The 15851-nt window shown below is 38.8% G+C and overlaps 1 protein-coding gene across 2 annotated transcripts in view; it reads right to left on the bottom strand.

Annotated features, from left to right (window-relative positions):
- The window catches only part of PAPPA2 (pappalysin 2), a 252615-nt gene that overhangs the window by 157052 nt on the left and 79712 nt on the right, over window positions 1-15851 (bottom strand). For both annotated transcript variants that reach the window (XM_081824648.1, XM_081824649.1), the window contains one exon: window positions 3298-3443. In XM_081824648.1, the coding sequence (XP_081680774.1) occupies window positions 3298-3443 (146 nt within the window). The remainder of the gene's footprint in view (window positions 1-3297; window positions 3444-15851) is intronic.

Raw genomic sequence — 15851 nt, 5'->3', positions numbered from 1 at the left:
GGGTTAGCCCGGTGATGGGTATTAAGGAGGGCACGTATTGCATGGAGCACTGGGTGTTATACAAAAACAATGGATCGTGGATCACCACATCAAAAACTAATGATATATTGTATGGTGACTAACATAATAAAATTTAAAAAAATAAAAAATAATAAAAAATGATATTTGTTGTCTTAAGACTTCCACAGTTTCTGTTGAAAAGTCCTCATATGAATCTCACTGTTTGCCCTTTTAAAGTAATGTACATTTTTTCTCTAGCTACTTTTAAGCATTTTTTTCTTTGTCTTTGGTTGTTAAGCACTTTTGCTATAATGGATCTAATTGTGATTTTCTTTCTATTTTATCCTTCCTGGGGTTTGTAAAACATTTTGAATCTGTTGTTTCATATCTTCTGTCACTTTACAAGTCTCAGCCATTATCTCCTTGATATTTTTTCTGTCCCAATATCTTTTTCTTCTTCTAGAACTCTAATTTACATTAGAAAATTTTCATCAGGTCTCAAGTGTCTGAAGTTATTTTCTATATTTTTCCAACACTTTTTCTCTATGAGCTTCAATACAAATGTTTTCTATATTTTTCTAGTTCTTTAATTCCCTCCCCTGCTCATAAACTTATCTATTAATTTCCTAAATTCAGTCTGTATTTTTTGTTCTAAAATTTCCACTTAACTCATTATTACAAATTCCAGCTCTCAGAAGATATTCTGCATTTTTAATATATATTTTATAATGTATTAATCATAATTATCTTAAAACCAATATCCTATAACAACAATATCTGGGTGATCTGTGAGTCTGTATTTATTAATGATTCCTTGCTTCTTTGTTTAGCTAAGTTTACCATCAGTTGGCCCTGTTTCTTGACATAACTGATAATTTTTTACTGATTGCTGGACATTGTGCATGATAACTTATAGAGACAACTGTCTTCCTCCAGAGGAAGGTAGAAAATATTTGATTTTCTTTTGTTAGGCAGTTAAATGTAGGCAAATGACTTTCTTTCATATGGGGATTTAAGAGTATTTCAGGCTGGATTTCAGGCTTTGTGTAATCTGGACTATTTCTGTTTGCTGTCACACACAGGGTGTCTCAGGGCCCCTCCTCCTCCATAAGGTGTCAACTCCAGTTTTTTCTTCCCTACATTATGAGACTCCTGAAACCATTGTTTGACTTTTTAATCTCTTAGAAGTTATTTTATACTTGTTTTCTTGGCTGCTGGCCCTGAGAATGCATGGGTTAGTAGTTAGCAAATATCTTAAAAGAAAATAATGAGCAGAATATCAGGCTTTTTTGGGGGTTTCTATTTCTATGGGCATCTTGGATGACTTGGATGGCCTGACCTTTAATTTTTGTCTCCCCAGTAGTGAGACTTCAGCAGACTCTAGGCTGCTCTCTGTTCTGCCTCTATTCCTTTGACTGAGAATTTGGCAATTTCCCTGAATGGAAAAAAAACAACTGAGTTATATATAGAGCTCACTTCAATGCATTTTTCTTCTCACTGGGATTGGGCCCTCAAATCCTTGTTGTTTTAGCTACTGTCTGATGTCTTCAAATAGTTTTTTTTTTCCTGGTATTTTATCCATTTTTATAGTTAAATGAATCTTATCAATGGCCCAGTTCCAATAAAATTAGAAAACATTCAGTGGTCTGCTCTCAGCCCAGTGATTCTTATCAGGAGGCCAAGACTTGTCTTCATAATGGCCAGGCAGATAGATCATTTCTAAAGGTTTTCAAACAGATTCAGTTCCCAATGATAGACTTGCGACTCATGAAAACCATTGCTGGGTAAACCTTGCTGTCAGGACCCCCTGACATATACACCAAAAATGTTACCATTGGCAAATCAGGTATGCACTAATTTAGGGAAACTTTTCTACAGTGTTATATGCTCCTCTGCTACCATTGTTTTTGATGAGGATAAGTCAAGACACTCAAACTCACTATTAATTAGATTATTGGAATATGACCTTCTAGCCTACCACAAAGGCTGGAATGACACATTTGCTTTCATCTAGAAAGCACCAGTAACTTCACAAATTTCTGATTTCTCATGTACTCTGAGCTGAGAATACAAAATTTAGTGATAAAAGGACTGCAGAGCCCTAAAACTGTATCAGATACTGTAGAGCCAATGTAACCAAGCATGCTAAGCAAAGCATTCAGTTTGGATCACCACATGTTTAATTTTTTTATTGTCGTCTCCTTTGCTTGATATATGTAGCCTTTCTAAATGTTGACCTCATTCATTCCAGAGATTTTCATATTCTGGTTTCCTCCTGAACAGCAATAATATTTTTTCATCTATTGCTAACCTACTGCTCATCTTCCTTCTTCCCCAATCCATGATACTAGCTGTCCTTTGGAAACTTTCCCATATTTTCTTTAATTGTCAATTCAACATGTTCTGGACTCCACTTCACAATGACCCCATTAAACATGCGTTTGACATATATAGCATTATGTGATCTTCCTTCAATTTATTTCTCTCTGCTTCATATTTGATTACTAAGAAGATTCACTTTGCATAACCTTTTTAAAATCATTTATAAAGTGATTTCCAGTCTCTATAATCATTTTCTTTCCAACATGAAGATTTCTCCCAATTGTGGTAATTCAGTTTTAAAATAAATTTTGGTAGAATCCTACTCAAGATTCTTTGAAAGTACATACAAATTATATTGAATAATTACTCTTTAGCCACATTAACTTACTTAATGACTTATTGACTGACCAGGAAGATTTCCTTTACAATAGCAATAACACATTATAAAAGGAATTATCTTAAGAATGTAGAGGTTCCACTCAGTATTAAGGTGTCACCCTTTTCCTAGGTAAGCAGGCAAGCCCCACCTGCCTAATCTTCCCAGGATTCCCTCAGGAGCCCAATCCTGGATCCATGGATTCTGAGGAGCCATGCATGAAGCCCACAGGTCTTCTGTCACATTGATTACCATAAACCAAGTTTCACAGTCTAGCCGTCTTCTTTGCTAATTTCCCCCTTGAGGCTCTCCAAGACATAAAATGGATCTTATTACACATCAGCAACTCAGCAACTTATTTACATCTAGATCATATATTTGTCTAGAACATCCTGAGTATTTGCCACCATTTGCTCTAATACCTCCTTCTTGTCTATATTGAAACATTTTGACAGAATGTCCCAAAAGCCATTCTCAGCCCAAGGCAGCTAATTCATTGAGTAAATTTAATTTTCTTTCTTTTTTCCTCAAACTCATTTCACATAATAATTTGGGGCCTGCTCAATTTTTCTACCATATTTGGTCTTCACTTCACTTACCCAGGTGACTGATGGCTTCTTTGTCCCAAGGCCAGGTGGCAGCACCAGCAAGGTCTTCCCGCACTGAGCTAGCAAAGTAGACATTGAGGAAGTGAGTACTGTTGAGCTGCAGTGCCTCCTTCAGCTCCTTCACACTCATGTATGCCCTGGAGAGCACACAAGAGCACAAATGTCACACCAAAGGATCAGTACATAGAAAGCAGAACCATACCTAATCAGACTGACACTCCCAGCCAGCATTGCCCTTTGGAGGGGCAGAGAGACAGAGACCAGGCTGTCATGAAGATAACAAAAAAGGCACTAGTACACATGTGGGATATTTATTCCAAGATAAATAATATCTTACCTTTTTAGCACTATATTATTTATACGAATGCTCAGTGTTTGACATCATACTCAATTCCCACTCTACATCTAGATTAGTTCTTCAAGATAAATCCAATGATACTCCTAATTATTTGCCCTGAGTATTAACCCCAGGTCATGGTGAAGAAGGCCTTCCAACTCTCAGTTCCTGGTTCCTTCTATCACACTGCATGAACATTATTATGATCAGAGGACCAACTGAATCTATTTCAGTATATGCTTGCTTCGGGCATTATTAAAAAAAAAACAGTGGCCAGGAAACATAAGTAAAAAAGAGGAAAAAATAGATGAGTTATAGGTAGAAGAGGATATCATAAAGTTACTGCAAAGAATGTTAATTGTATATATGTATTCCTTTCTAGTCCCTTAATCCATAGAAACTACTACAACTCCAACTACCTTATGCTACTTACCAAGTATCTTTACTGGTAGCCTTCAATGTACTAGGCAATATCATGTTTGCAGTTATGCACAGAATTAAAGGTCTATTAAAAACATATGCCATATGGCCCATAAAAAAAGGGAAACAGGCATTTTATCTCTTTATAAGCTCATATATAATCAAAGACTTTCATCTTCCTGGCATCAGTGAAACTTTAAACTTACTATAAGCAAACAGGCTCACTCAACATTCTCACTGAAGAGCTATTTTAAGAACAAACAACTAAAGCAGAGCTCAGTGGCCCTTTGGATTCACAGGATGCTTCCCATAGTGACCACAGTCTGCCACTCAAAAGGGAGAATATTCCTATCACAGCTTCAACTGGGCAGACAGTTCCCTCAACATGAGTTGGAAATTTCCTTTATAGATCATGCTTCATTGTTGCTGTTCTGATAGACAAGCTGAAATCCAGAAGCTCATGTTAGGACAGCATGACCCTTCTTCTCTTGCTTGCTCTGCCTCCCAACCACACTGTTGATGCAATCTATTTAATCCACATGTAGGATATACTGGCAAGGAGTACCCAAGAAATAGAGATCCCAAGGAAGATTGTTTTTGTATTCTTTGGAACAGAACCAAAAAGCGGAATACAAGTTAAGAAACAAAAAAGATTCTGCTTTAGAACCAAAGATACTTGGGAGAAAAGAGATTTAAAAATACTTTTTCATATTGACTTATAATATCTTGGAAAAATAGTTTTAAGCCCCAAGAAATCATCCAAATTCCATGAGGTGATGTCAGATGTGATCAGAGGGATATTCCTTCTGCTGCTTTCCTGGAGACACAATGTTTTCTGGACTGTTGCCTGGTTTTCCCTGGATATTAGTCACATTCTCTTTCTCTTTCTCCTTTATTAAAAATAATTACAATTTCCTGTATTGACAAATTGATGGTTTGGAGCTGTGATGACATCAAGTAATTCTTCAACATGGAGATGTAGGCCAGAAGAATGAAGCAGAGAGAGGGTGAATGGGAAAAGAGAGAAGGAAAGGATTGGAAATGAAAGGAATGGAAAGGACAAATAAGGGCAGAGAGAATCAGAGACTGAGCCTACACATAGCTCAGGATACCAAGGAAGACAAGTCACACCCTTTCTCTGTTCCTATTCCAGAGTTCCCACTAAAATTGGGAGTTGGTAACTTGACAGTTTTCTCTCTTTTCTCCTCCCTCACTTTCCCCAAATCCCCCAGGTCCTGGCATGGTTTACTTGGGCTATCTGTGTGTTACTGGCTTCTCCATCTGCCATTTACCAGTCTTGGCTGCCATCCTTCTGTCCTCCCTCAACCCAGCAGTTCCACTAATTTCCCTTGAGCACCCTCCAAGAGGCCTCCTCCTCCACCACCAACCTCATTAGCTGGTTCTACTCATCTCCCTTTTTCTTCTTTCCCCAAACCTCTCTCCAGCCATAAATTACCCTTCCAGATGAGAGTATTTATGTCATGCTGGTGACAAACTGGGTGTGGTTACTCTGACTCCTACACTCCACAGAGATAAATGTGGACAGAAGTCAGCAAGCATAAGAAGCAGAACACATTTTAAAAAGCTAGAGACAGTTGGAAACAGTCATTAATTGAAATGATAGAAGAAAATCTTATTTTGTTGGAAACAAAGACTTTTTTCTAGATTATTCCTTAATCCAAAAAGGGTAAAACTTAGATATCAGTGTGTCTGTTTTATATGTTGAATGCTCTACCTATTATAAGGTGTACACCTTTTCACAAGTTGATCGGAGCTAATAAAGATAAACATCTTATTAATGTGATCAGAGCCTGGCTTAGACATTGGGTATGGAAAATGAATATTACTCTTAAATTCAGAACTTTAGAAATGATTTGTGAAGAGATAGACTTGACATCTAAAATAACTTAATATTCAAGGAAAGGTCAAATAATATACATAAATGTCATAAAAAGCGTTAAGTGCCTTGAACTGACCAGAACTATGTATGAAAAGGAAGATGAACTGCATTAATCTGCTTAATTTCTGCCAGGATCTCCCTTTGATCATACTGTCCATACTCTAGACTGAAGTACTCACCATAGACTTCTCCCTGAGACTCAGACCAACCAAAGTGAAGTTGTGTTTTGATTTTTATAAAAGTTGTCTCAGAAACAAGCTCTGCTTGAGACTGACTTATTAAGTTGTTCTGCCCACTGCTCAAATCTGTTATTTCTGACATGGCCCCTGGAAGAATGCACACCTGCCTCACCATTTTATGACTGTGACCTACTGGGATTAACCACTACCTGGTATCCAGCACTTGTGTTTCTTTGTCCCCCAGACTTAGTGCATTCATTTTGATCCATGCCATGCTCCCTGACTGCTGACCCCACTCCAGTGTCTAAGTGTACATGCAAGCCCCAACTTTTGCTTAGTTTCTGACTAAGTAAAAGTGAAAAAATATTTTTAAATGCCTATTTGTGCTCTAGCTTAATAGTCAGATGAGTAAGTAACTCCTTTATAGACTGATAGAAATAACTGCAAGAATGAAGCCAGAAAGAAGAAAAAGATCATGAACTGTCTGAAGGATGTTGAACCAGTATCAAAAATTGGCATGTTGAAAAACAAGACATAAAGGATGCTTGTGTGCCCTGAGATCTCAGAGCAAGTCCTCTCCAGAGGAAGACCCTGACTGCACTCTACGGGGTGTAAGGTAGCCTCCATGACAACAAAACAAGATGCCCCCTAGGACCCTTGGGTCATGGAAACAACTGTGCCAACATTGGAATACTTTGGTTTGGCTAAACCAAAACCTTTCTGTTGTTACTGTATACCATGGTTCTCTATCCAACATATATAGAAGGGTTCCATCTGCCATCCCATCTACTATCTACTTTGCCAAACATGCTTCCTCCTCCTGGTGAATATCACCTTTGGCCTGCTCTCCCAAACCCTTTCACTGTGCTCACACCATGGGCTTATCAATCTGCAGAGTACCAACTAGTGCTCTCCCTGTGCCCAGTACAACTCTAAAAACTTAGTTTTTCTCCTTCTCTTAAATTCCTCCTGCTCTTAGGTGCCTGGCACTCTACTACATCACCATACACTTTACTCTTCTTTTTATTTTCCTACCTCCTGGTTAGTCCCTACACATCAAGGGTTCAGTGCCTTGCCCACAGCCTTCTCCTTCCCCACCTCCTATCATCCATTACTTAGGAAATTTCTTTTTTTTTTAATTTATTTTATTTTATTTTTTAATTATGTTATGTTAATCACCATACATCACATCATTAGTTTTTGATGTAGTGTTCCATGATTCATTATTTGCATATAACACCCAGTGCTCCATGCAGAACGTGCCCTCTTTCCTACCCATCACCAGACTAACCCATCCTCCCACCCTCCCTCCTCTCTAGAACCCTCAGTTTGTTTTTCAGAGTCCATCATCTCTCAGGGTTTATCTTCCCCTCCGATTTCCCCCCCTTCATTATTCTTTGTGAAACGTCACTGAAAACAGTCTTCTTTTTGAATTCCCTACCTCCAATTGCCCCTACACCTCATATTCATGGTCACCCTTACTCAGAGTGGTTCTTATTCCTGATCTTCTGTAGATCTTTAATTTGACTTGTTTATACTTTCACTTGTTTATGGTCACCTCCTCTCCAGGAATGATTTCAGATCACCATTCTTCTTTTGCTCCTCCTCTCCCACCAACCCCAATCTCTTATTCCCCTGACTCTTAGTAAATGATCATGCCTCCTTCTTCAATGATGGAATTGAAGCCATTCATCATGGACTCTAACACACACACACACACACACACACACGCACACATATTCACTTCCTTACCTATTTTTATGCCCTTATCTCTGGTCCCACAGGATGAGGTTTCTGAGCAAATCATAGCTAACACCCTCTCTTTTTCCTTCTCCCTTTCTAATTCAAACTTCTTGAAAGAATAATTTTCTGATCTCCTATTCATTTTTTTCCATGTACCCCCTAATCCTATTGTAACCTAGCTTTCATTGGCATCACTTTATCAAAACTGCTTTTGTTAAAATGTCAGCGACCTCCAAACTGTCCCTCCTCACAAAATGAAAAAAATTCAGTCACCTTCTTATGATAATTCTTTGTTGCATTTTTATATTTAGTTATTTACTGCTTCTTAAAGTTCTCTACTTCCTCTGCTTTTTTTTGCAATGTTCTTTTCTGATTGTATTCTTGCTTTTGAGACCACTCTCAAAAGGATTCCTCTTTCCCCTTCTAATCCTTAAAAGTTATTATATATATATATATATATACATACACACACATATATGAGATAGATCTATGAGATATATCTATTTTATATATATATATGTATATAACTATAGATTAGGTTCTTGTTTCTCTTTTATAGCAGGACATCTCCACCTAGATCATACACAGGCATCTTGAGGTCAAAATGTCAATGTGATAGGTGGTTCTACCTGAGCACAAAAGAAATTTCAGTGAATCTGAAATAGTGGTCTAACCAATGAATCTGTGGACATCTTTTCTATGGAGAGATATGCAGGAAGGATTGAGCTTTGGCTAAACACAGAAGAAATATGTACCTGTGTTCATAGAAAGATAGAAGGCAAAGACAAGGGAAGGACCACAATGGCGTTTTATCTCCTACTTAATTTTACAGACTGGATTTTGAACTGCTCGCGAAAAACCAAAAAAACACTCTTTTCATAAAATTAGTTCAACCCAGGATATACAAGCAATGCTTTAAGTCCTAATGACAAAATGAAGCACCAGTTGAGGATAGGGGACACTCTCTCCATTTCTGGAAAGAATTAAGGGATGTCAGCACCATTCTAGGACTGAGAGTTTTACAACCTTGGGTTGCATTAGAAGCCAGCTCTCTCAGGAAGCCAGCTTTTCCCTAGAGAAACAGTGAGGGCAAGAGCATCAGTTAGAACGCCTGAGTGTCAGTAGAGAAGGTAAACCCCAATCGCCAGTGTTCAATGGCAAACAGCAGGAGAACCACAGAAACTGGTAGCCATGAATTTTAAGGCACACCCTGCTGGAGACTCCCAAAAATACTAGAGAAAGGGGACATTGTATGAGGGTAAGATTTGGGTTATATATTGGACTAAGGTGATTTCACTGCTAATGGTAATATGACTTCATTTGTGCCCACAGGGCTGTGTGGACTGAGTTTATCTCTGACACTAAACTCACAGTCTTTTTCCCCACAGCTACTTCTCCAGTGTCCCTCTCTGAATTGGTGCTACTCCTATTACCCTCTCCATGACACAAGTAGAAAACCCAGGATTCCTCCCTTCTTCCTCCCTCCCCTCTCCTGCACTCTTCTCAATATAATCAACTACCTCCTGACTAGCCTCAGGGAAGACACCATGATGATTATTGTTTCTCTTCTGAATGCCATAAAAGAGGGCAGATATCATCATAAGTAGGACATCATCAACTGGGAGTATATTTTTTCTTCAAATTCAAATAGGAAAAACCTGACAAAACTTACTACACCCAAAACATTAACTCAGTTTTGCTAATTCATATGGGAATGAGTAATACTACTAGAAGAAAAATGGAATTATTCTTTAGAAATGTTTAAGTGTTGGGTTCCTAGATGGCTCAGTCAGTTAAGTGTCCAACTCTTGATTTTGGCTCAGGTCCTGATAGGGTCGTGGGATTGAGCCCTGTGTCAGGCTCTGTGCTCAGCAGGGAGTCTGTTTGAGATTCTCCCCCTCCTTCTGTCCCTCCCCCTGCTCTCTCTCTCTCGCTCTCTCTGTCTCTTTCTCTCTCTCTCTCTCAAATAAATAAGTCTTTAGAAATGTTTAAGTGTTTCAAGACTTTGAGGCTGCAATAAAAGAAGTAACCAGAGATTGGAAGGGTTTGAAGTCCAGTGTCATAATAGCTTTGGTTATAGGCAGAATTATGTTCCCAAAGATGTCCATGCCCTAATCCCTGGATATGTTAACTTACATGGCAAAAGGGACTTTGCAAAGGTGATCAAAAATACTGATGCTGCGATGAGAAGATTTTTCTGGGTTACCTGAGTGGGTCCAATCTAATTACACAAGCCCTTAGAAGCAGAGAGCCCTTCCTGCGTGTGATCAGAGAAAGAGATGTGGCAATGGAAGCAGAGTCAGACAAATGCTACTTTGCTGGTTTTGAAGATGAAGGAAGGCATCTGCAAGCCAAAGAATGTGGGTGGCCTGTAGGAGCTAGAGAAGGCAAATAAATGGCTTCTCTCCTAGAGCATTCAGCAAGCTATGCAGCCCTAACAACACCTTGATGTTAGCCTGGTGAGACCTATGTCAAACCTCTGACCCACAGGACTGTAAGATAATATCTTTGTGTTTTTTCAGCCAGTAAGCTTGTTGTTGTTTTTAGCCAGAAAATAAATGCAACTTCTTTTACTTAAATATAATATCTTTGGAAAAGAAGAGCATATGAAGATTGAACATATGGCTTCAGAAGATGGTAACAAAAGAAAAGATTTGTTTTAAGAGACCCTGTCCTGTGATTCCTGAATTATGGGCTCAAGGGGAGGAAAGAGTATATCCCACCGTTCCAGTTCTTGGCAGTAGCTTGCCTACCTTAACAGGGGAGCCATATCCTGATATACCCTGAAACTGATTTGGAAGACGAGCATGAAAATACCCAGATAACTTGTTAGGTCCAGATAAGGTAGAAGAAGAGCATGGTAGAGGAGGTACTCAGTAGAATTAAGAGAAAATGATCAAACCAATGGTCAGAGGTAGCCAACGTGTCACTATCCTGAGGAGCACAGGCTCCCACGCTAGGATGGCTTGGTCTTAAAGCTGACCTCTTCCACTCACTGGCCACGTGGCATTGGCAAGACAACTAGCATCACTACATCTCCATGTCCTCATCTGTAGAAGGGGAATATTGACGTATCTACTGTATATAATTATTCAGAGGAAACAATGAAATAATACTTATAAAACCACACATAAGCATTCAGTGAACCTTATATTAGTGATAACAGTACCTATGGCCTCGGATGACTGCATAGCTGGCAACACAGTTCAACATCGTAATACAGAAAAGCAAGTATCATCTCAAAGACTGGATGGGCAATTGATCATGGGCTACATCTCAGGAGGGGCAGACCTTGCTTACAAGAAAAAAATTAAATGAGGGGCGCCTGGGTGGCTCAGTTGGTTAAGCGACTGCCTTCGGCTCAGGTCATGATCCTGGAGTCCCGGGATCGAGTCCCGCATCGGGCTCCCAGCTCAGCAGGGAGTCTGCTTCTACCTCTGACCCTCCTCCCTCTCATGCTCTCTGTCTCTCATTCTCTCTGTCTCAAATAAATAAATAAAATCTTTAAAAAAAAAAAAAAAGAAAAAAATTAAATTAAATGGCAGCAACACCACAGTGCAAGAAAGAAACAAACACAACTTAAATCTAAAACCTGAAGGAAACCCACCATGAAAAGCTTGGAGTGAAAATAAAAAACAATGAATCTTTCCTAGGCACAAACTGTAGCTGGCCTTGTCAGGCAAGGGATAGTTTTGATTCCTCCCAAAACAGTTTCCAAAATTGACACAAAATAAAAATACAGTGATGATCCAGAACTTCAGAGGAGAATATCTCTGCCAAAAGGCTGATTCTGCTAATAACAATTGCAGCCCTTCTGATAAATACTTTCCCTAACTTCCTGATAATATCTCTCAAAAAGTTCAGGAAACAACAAAGAGATCTAATACTTTGATTTTAATTCTTTCTAATAGAAAAGAACTATTTGGTGACACGGGGTGGATGAGCTCCTTCAGTGAAAGAAACTACATTTTACTCCTTTGCAACAGCTGAGGCTGGTAACAACAAGGACTTGAGCTTTAGGGAAAAAGAGTTCCAAAAGGAAGGAATGATTCCTTACTCTAGGATTCTCAAGGAGGAAATGGCCCTTTGGAAGTAAAAGTATATAAACTTTGAAAATGCACTGAATTCCAGATTGTCCCAATAAAGGTGAAAGGAGCCATGAAACATCAAAAAGAACCAGGTTTGATAAAGGAACTATCTGCTAAGCTAAAATTTTAAAACAACACATGTAGATTTTGGGAAGAGGAACAGCATAAACTGTAAAAAAAAAAAAAAGGCTCAAAAAAGATAAAGCTGAGGACAGCCATAAATATGAAAAAACTGCAAAGAATGATAAATTTTTAAATTTCCATTTTTCAGAATAATAAGAAAAATAGAATGATGACACAGAAGGGGAAAAAAAGCTGAACTCTTCAATGTCTGCCTTGCTGCCAAGAAAAATAATTGTGAAAGTGCAAATCTATTCAACAATTCATTAACCTGGCAATCATTTATTTGCCCTAATAATAATAGTGATCAAAATTAATTGAGTCCCAACTTCATGACAGATACTTCATATATATTTTCTCATGGAAACCTCACAACAATCCTGTAAGGTCAGTGTATGTCTTTCACTTTACATATAAGAAATTCAAGTTTACACAATTAAAGTCACTTGCCCCAAACCACACAGCTTGTAAGTTTGGGAGGCAAGTTTTAAACTCAAGTTCCTCTAACTCCAAACCACACATCCTTTCTTCCATTCTTAAACTGGTTTCCCTAGCATCTGTGAGTCACTGTGTTGGGCCTTGGCAATAAAAAGATACGTAATATATGATTCTTGTTTTCAAGAAACTCAGTCTTGCATAATTGTAATGCAAGGTGACAGGCACTATGATAGCAGTGCATGCAAAATTACACTTATCATGATGAGCACTGAGTAAGGTACAGAATTGTTGAATCACTATATTGTACACCTGGAACTGACATAACACTGTATGTTAGTTATACTGGGATTAAATTTTTTTTTTAATTACATGCAAGAACAGAGGATGAAGTGAAAAATCAGCTAGGAGAATCAGACGTTCATAAGGTACTGCAAACTTTGTGGCGGACGTCGTGAATTGGTTTGTGCAGATTATTCTCTCCTCCTTCTAGTGTGTTCCTGTTCTGGAGAAAAGAAAAGTTGAATTCCCCCATTTTTCCAGTTCTCTTATACCTAGGGATCTGGATGTGATTTAGAGTCTGCTAATCAGTTGTGCTCTAGTTGGAAGAGGGCAGTGAGATGAAGACCTTACTGCTTTTTCCTTCTCTTCATGCAAGCATGGCTGGGTGAGAGTGCTCTTGGAGGAGCAGGCTGTGCGGCAAACGCTTGCTCCTTGTGCGCATCTAGCGGGCACAGCATGACTGCAACAGTGGTTACCTTCCTGTCTGTGGCAAGGGGGAGTGGGGGCCAGCTGCACCGGCAGTCCTGTTCTTCAGTGCTGTTCTGAGAGATACTCCCGGATGCCCAACCTAAATCCTACTACTCCAGCTCTTATAAAAACTTTATAAGCAACAAAATTCCCGTATTTAATCCTTTTTATTTAAAATGGCAACAATGCTTTGTGGTTGTTTTTTTTTCCAATAAATACTGACTGATTCAGAGATGATATTCCAGCTGTGTTTTCCACATTTGATTTTGGTTCTCAAGGTAGAAAAGTCAGGAAAGATATAGTCAAGCCAAAGATATGTATAACCAGAAGAAACTAGAAGTCCTAATTGATGGAAGAAATAGTGCAAGAATTGTTTTTGGATGAATTAGTCTCTGGAATCATAAGACTTGTACCCTAAAATCCCCCCAAAAGACATCTTTGGGTAGTTACATAACAATGAATCTTTGTGGGTAATGGAGAGGTGCAAGACAGCCAAAGACTGAAAGGTATTTCAAGTTCCTTTAGAGGAAGAAGGAGAGATTTGGAAACTACACATCAGTGAGCTCAGTGTCAACTTCCAGATATATTTCCAATGTGTTATTAAATAGGCAAATTTTTACTGCTTAGGTAAGGAAAAGGTGAGTATGGAAACTACTATGGGCTTACTTGGGTAAAAAAAAATCATGCACAGGTAATCACACTCCTTTTGCGGTTGCTTTGGGTGTTTTACTGCATTTGCTAAAGTAGACGATTCCTTAGAGAAATGTACCTTGATTTAATAGGATATGTGATATATCACTCACGAGATCTTTATAAGGAGGGTGGAAAAATGTGTACAGTTATACATTCGTAACAACCCTCACCAAATTTAGGGACTGCCTGAAGGGAGGTTTTTAATATCTTGGCCAAGGTGTCTGTTTTGTCCCTATTTCGTTGGATTATATAATCAATGTCATGCAAGAATTCATACAATGTAAGTTTATCAAGTTTTCAAATGACATTAACTGAAGAGAGGTCATATGCTGGGTGGCAGAATAAAGATTTAAATAGGTCTCATGAAGCAATAATTATAGGGGTAAACTCAAGAGGTAAAATTCAAAAGTTTCAAATGTAAATCCAAAGTTAAACACAAAGAATGCAATGGTTAAAATATAGTACTAAGGACTCTGGATTTGGCACCAATTAATAGGGAAAAAAATGCCTATAGATTTCAGTTGCCAACAATGTTCCATCATTCCCTGAGGGAAAATGTATAGACCCCTAAGATTCAGTGCTAGGCACAAAGACAGTGCACTGCCATGAACAGACTTGTGCTTGGTTAGTCTATCTTTCTCCAAGGACACTGGAACCTTAGACATGTCCAGAAGAGGGTGACTAAAAAGGAGGGAGATCTGACAAAAATGCCATGTGAAAAACAGCAGAAGAAATGGGGCATATTTAATCTAAATGGCAGGGGTGGGTGGGCAGCCAGAAAACTGGTTAAAGATTTACAATCCAATTAGATATAAGGACCTTGCTCTGTATAGCTCCAGAGGAAAGATTGGGGCCAAAGAGTAAAATTATGAGGAGGTATCTTTTGCCTCAATATATTTTAAAAACCTAATAAATTTTATATATTTTTAAGATTTTATTTCTTCATTTAAGAGAGAGAGAGCACAAGCAGGGAGGAGGGGCAGAAGGAGAGGGAGAAGCAGGCTCCCCCCCGAGCAGGAAGTCCGACGCGGGGCTCGATCCCAGGACCCTGAGATCATGACCTGAGCCGAAGGCAGACGCCTAACGACTGAGCCACCCAGGCGCCCCAAAAACTTAATAAATATTAATTGTTAAAAAAAAAAGAATTCCTGGGGTGCCTGAGTGGCTCAGTCGTTAGGCGTCTGCCTTCGGCTCAGGTCATGATCCCAGGGTCCTGGGATCGAGCCCCGCATCGGGCTCCCTGCTCTGCAGGGAGCCTGCTTCTCCCTCTCCCACTCCCTCTGCTTGTGTTCCCTCTTTCGCTGTATCTCTCTCTGTCAAATAAATAAATAAAATCTTTAAAAAAAAAAAAAAGAATTCCTTATCACTAGGAATATCCAAGCAAAAGCTAAAGGATCACTTTGCAGAGATGTTGAAGAGGTAAGTCTTATGTTAAACAGAATATAAAATCGAACTACCCCTTACAACTCCAAATTGTCACAATGTTGAAGATCTAATGCATTCTCATTGTTTCAACAATTTTTTTTATTTTATTTTTTCCCTCAATGAATTTTTATTTTATTTTATTATGTTATGTTAATCATCATACATTACATCATTAGTTTTTGATGTAGTGTTCCATGATTCATTGTTTGAGTATAACACCCACTGCTCCATGCAGAACATGCCCTCTTTAATACCCATCTCCAGGCTAACCCATCCCCCCACCCCCCTCCCCTCTAGAACCCTGTTTGTTTCTCAGAGTCCATAGTCTCTCATGGCTCGTCTCCCCCTCCGATTTCCCCCCCTTCATTTTTCCCTTCCTACTATCTTCTTTTATTTTTTTAACATATAATGTATTATTTGTTTCAGAGGTACAGGTCTGTGATTATCTTTTTTTT

The sequence above is a fragment of the Leptonychotes weddellii genome, chromosome 6 (assembly GCF_054177405.1).
Source record: "Leptonychotes weddellii isolate Sample4059 chromosome 6, ASM5417740v2, whole genome shotgun sequence".
NCBI classification, from domain to species: Eukaryota; Metazoa; Chordata; class Mammalia; order Carnivora; family Phocidae; genus Leptonychotes; species Leptonychotes weddellii.
Note: the sequence above shows the minus strand (reverse complement) of the source record. Positions and strands in the feature narration are given on the sequence as shown.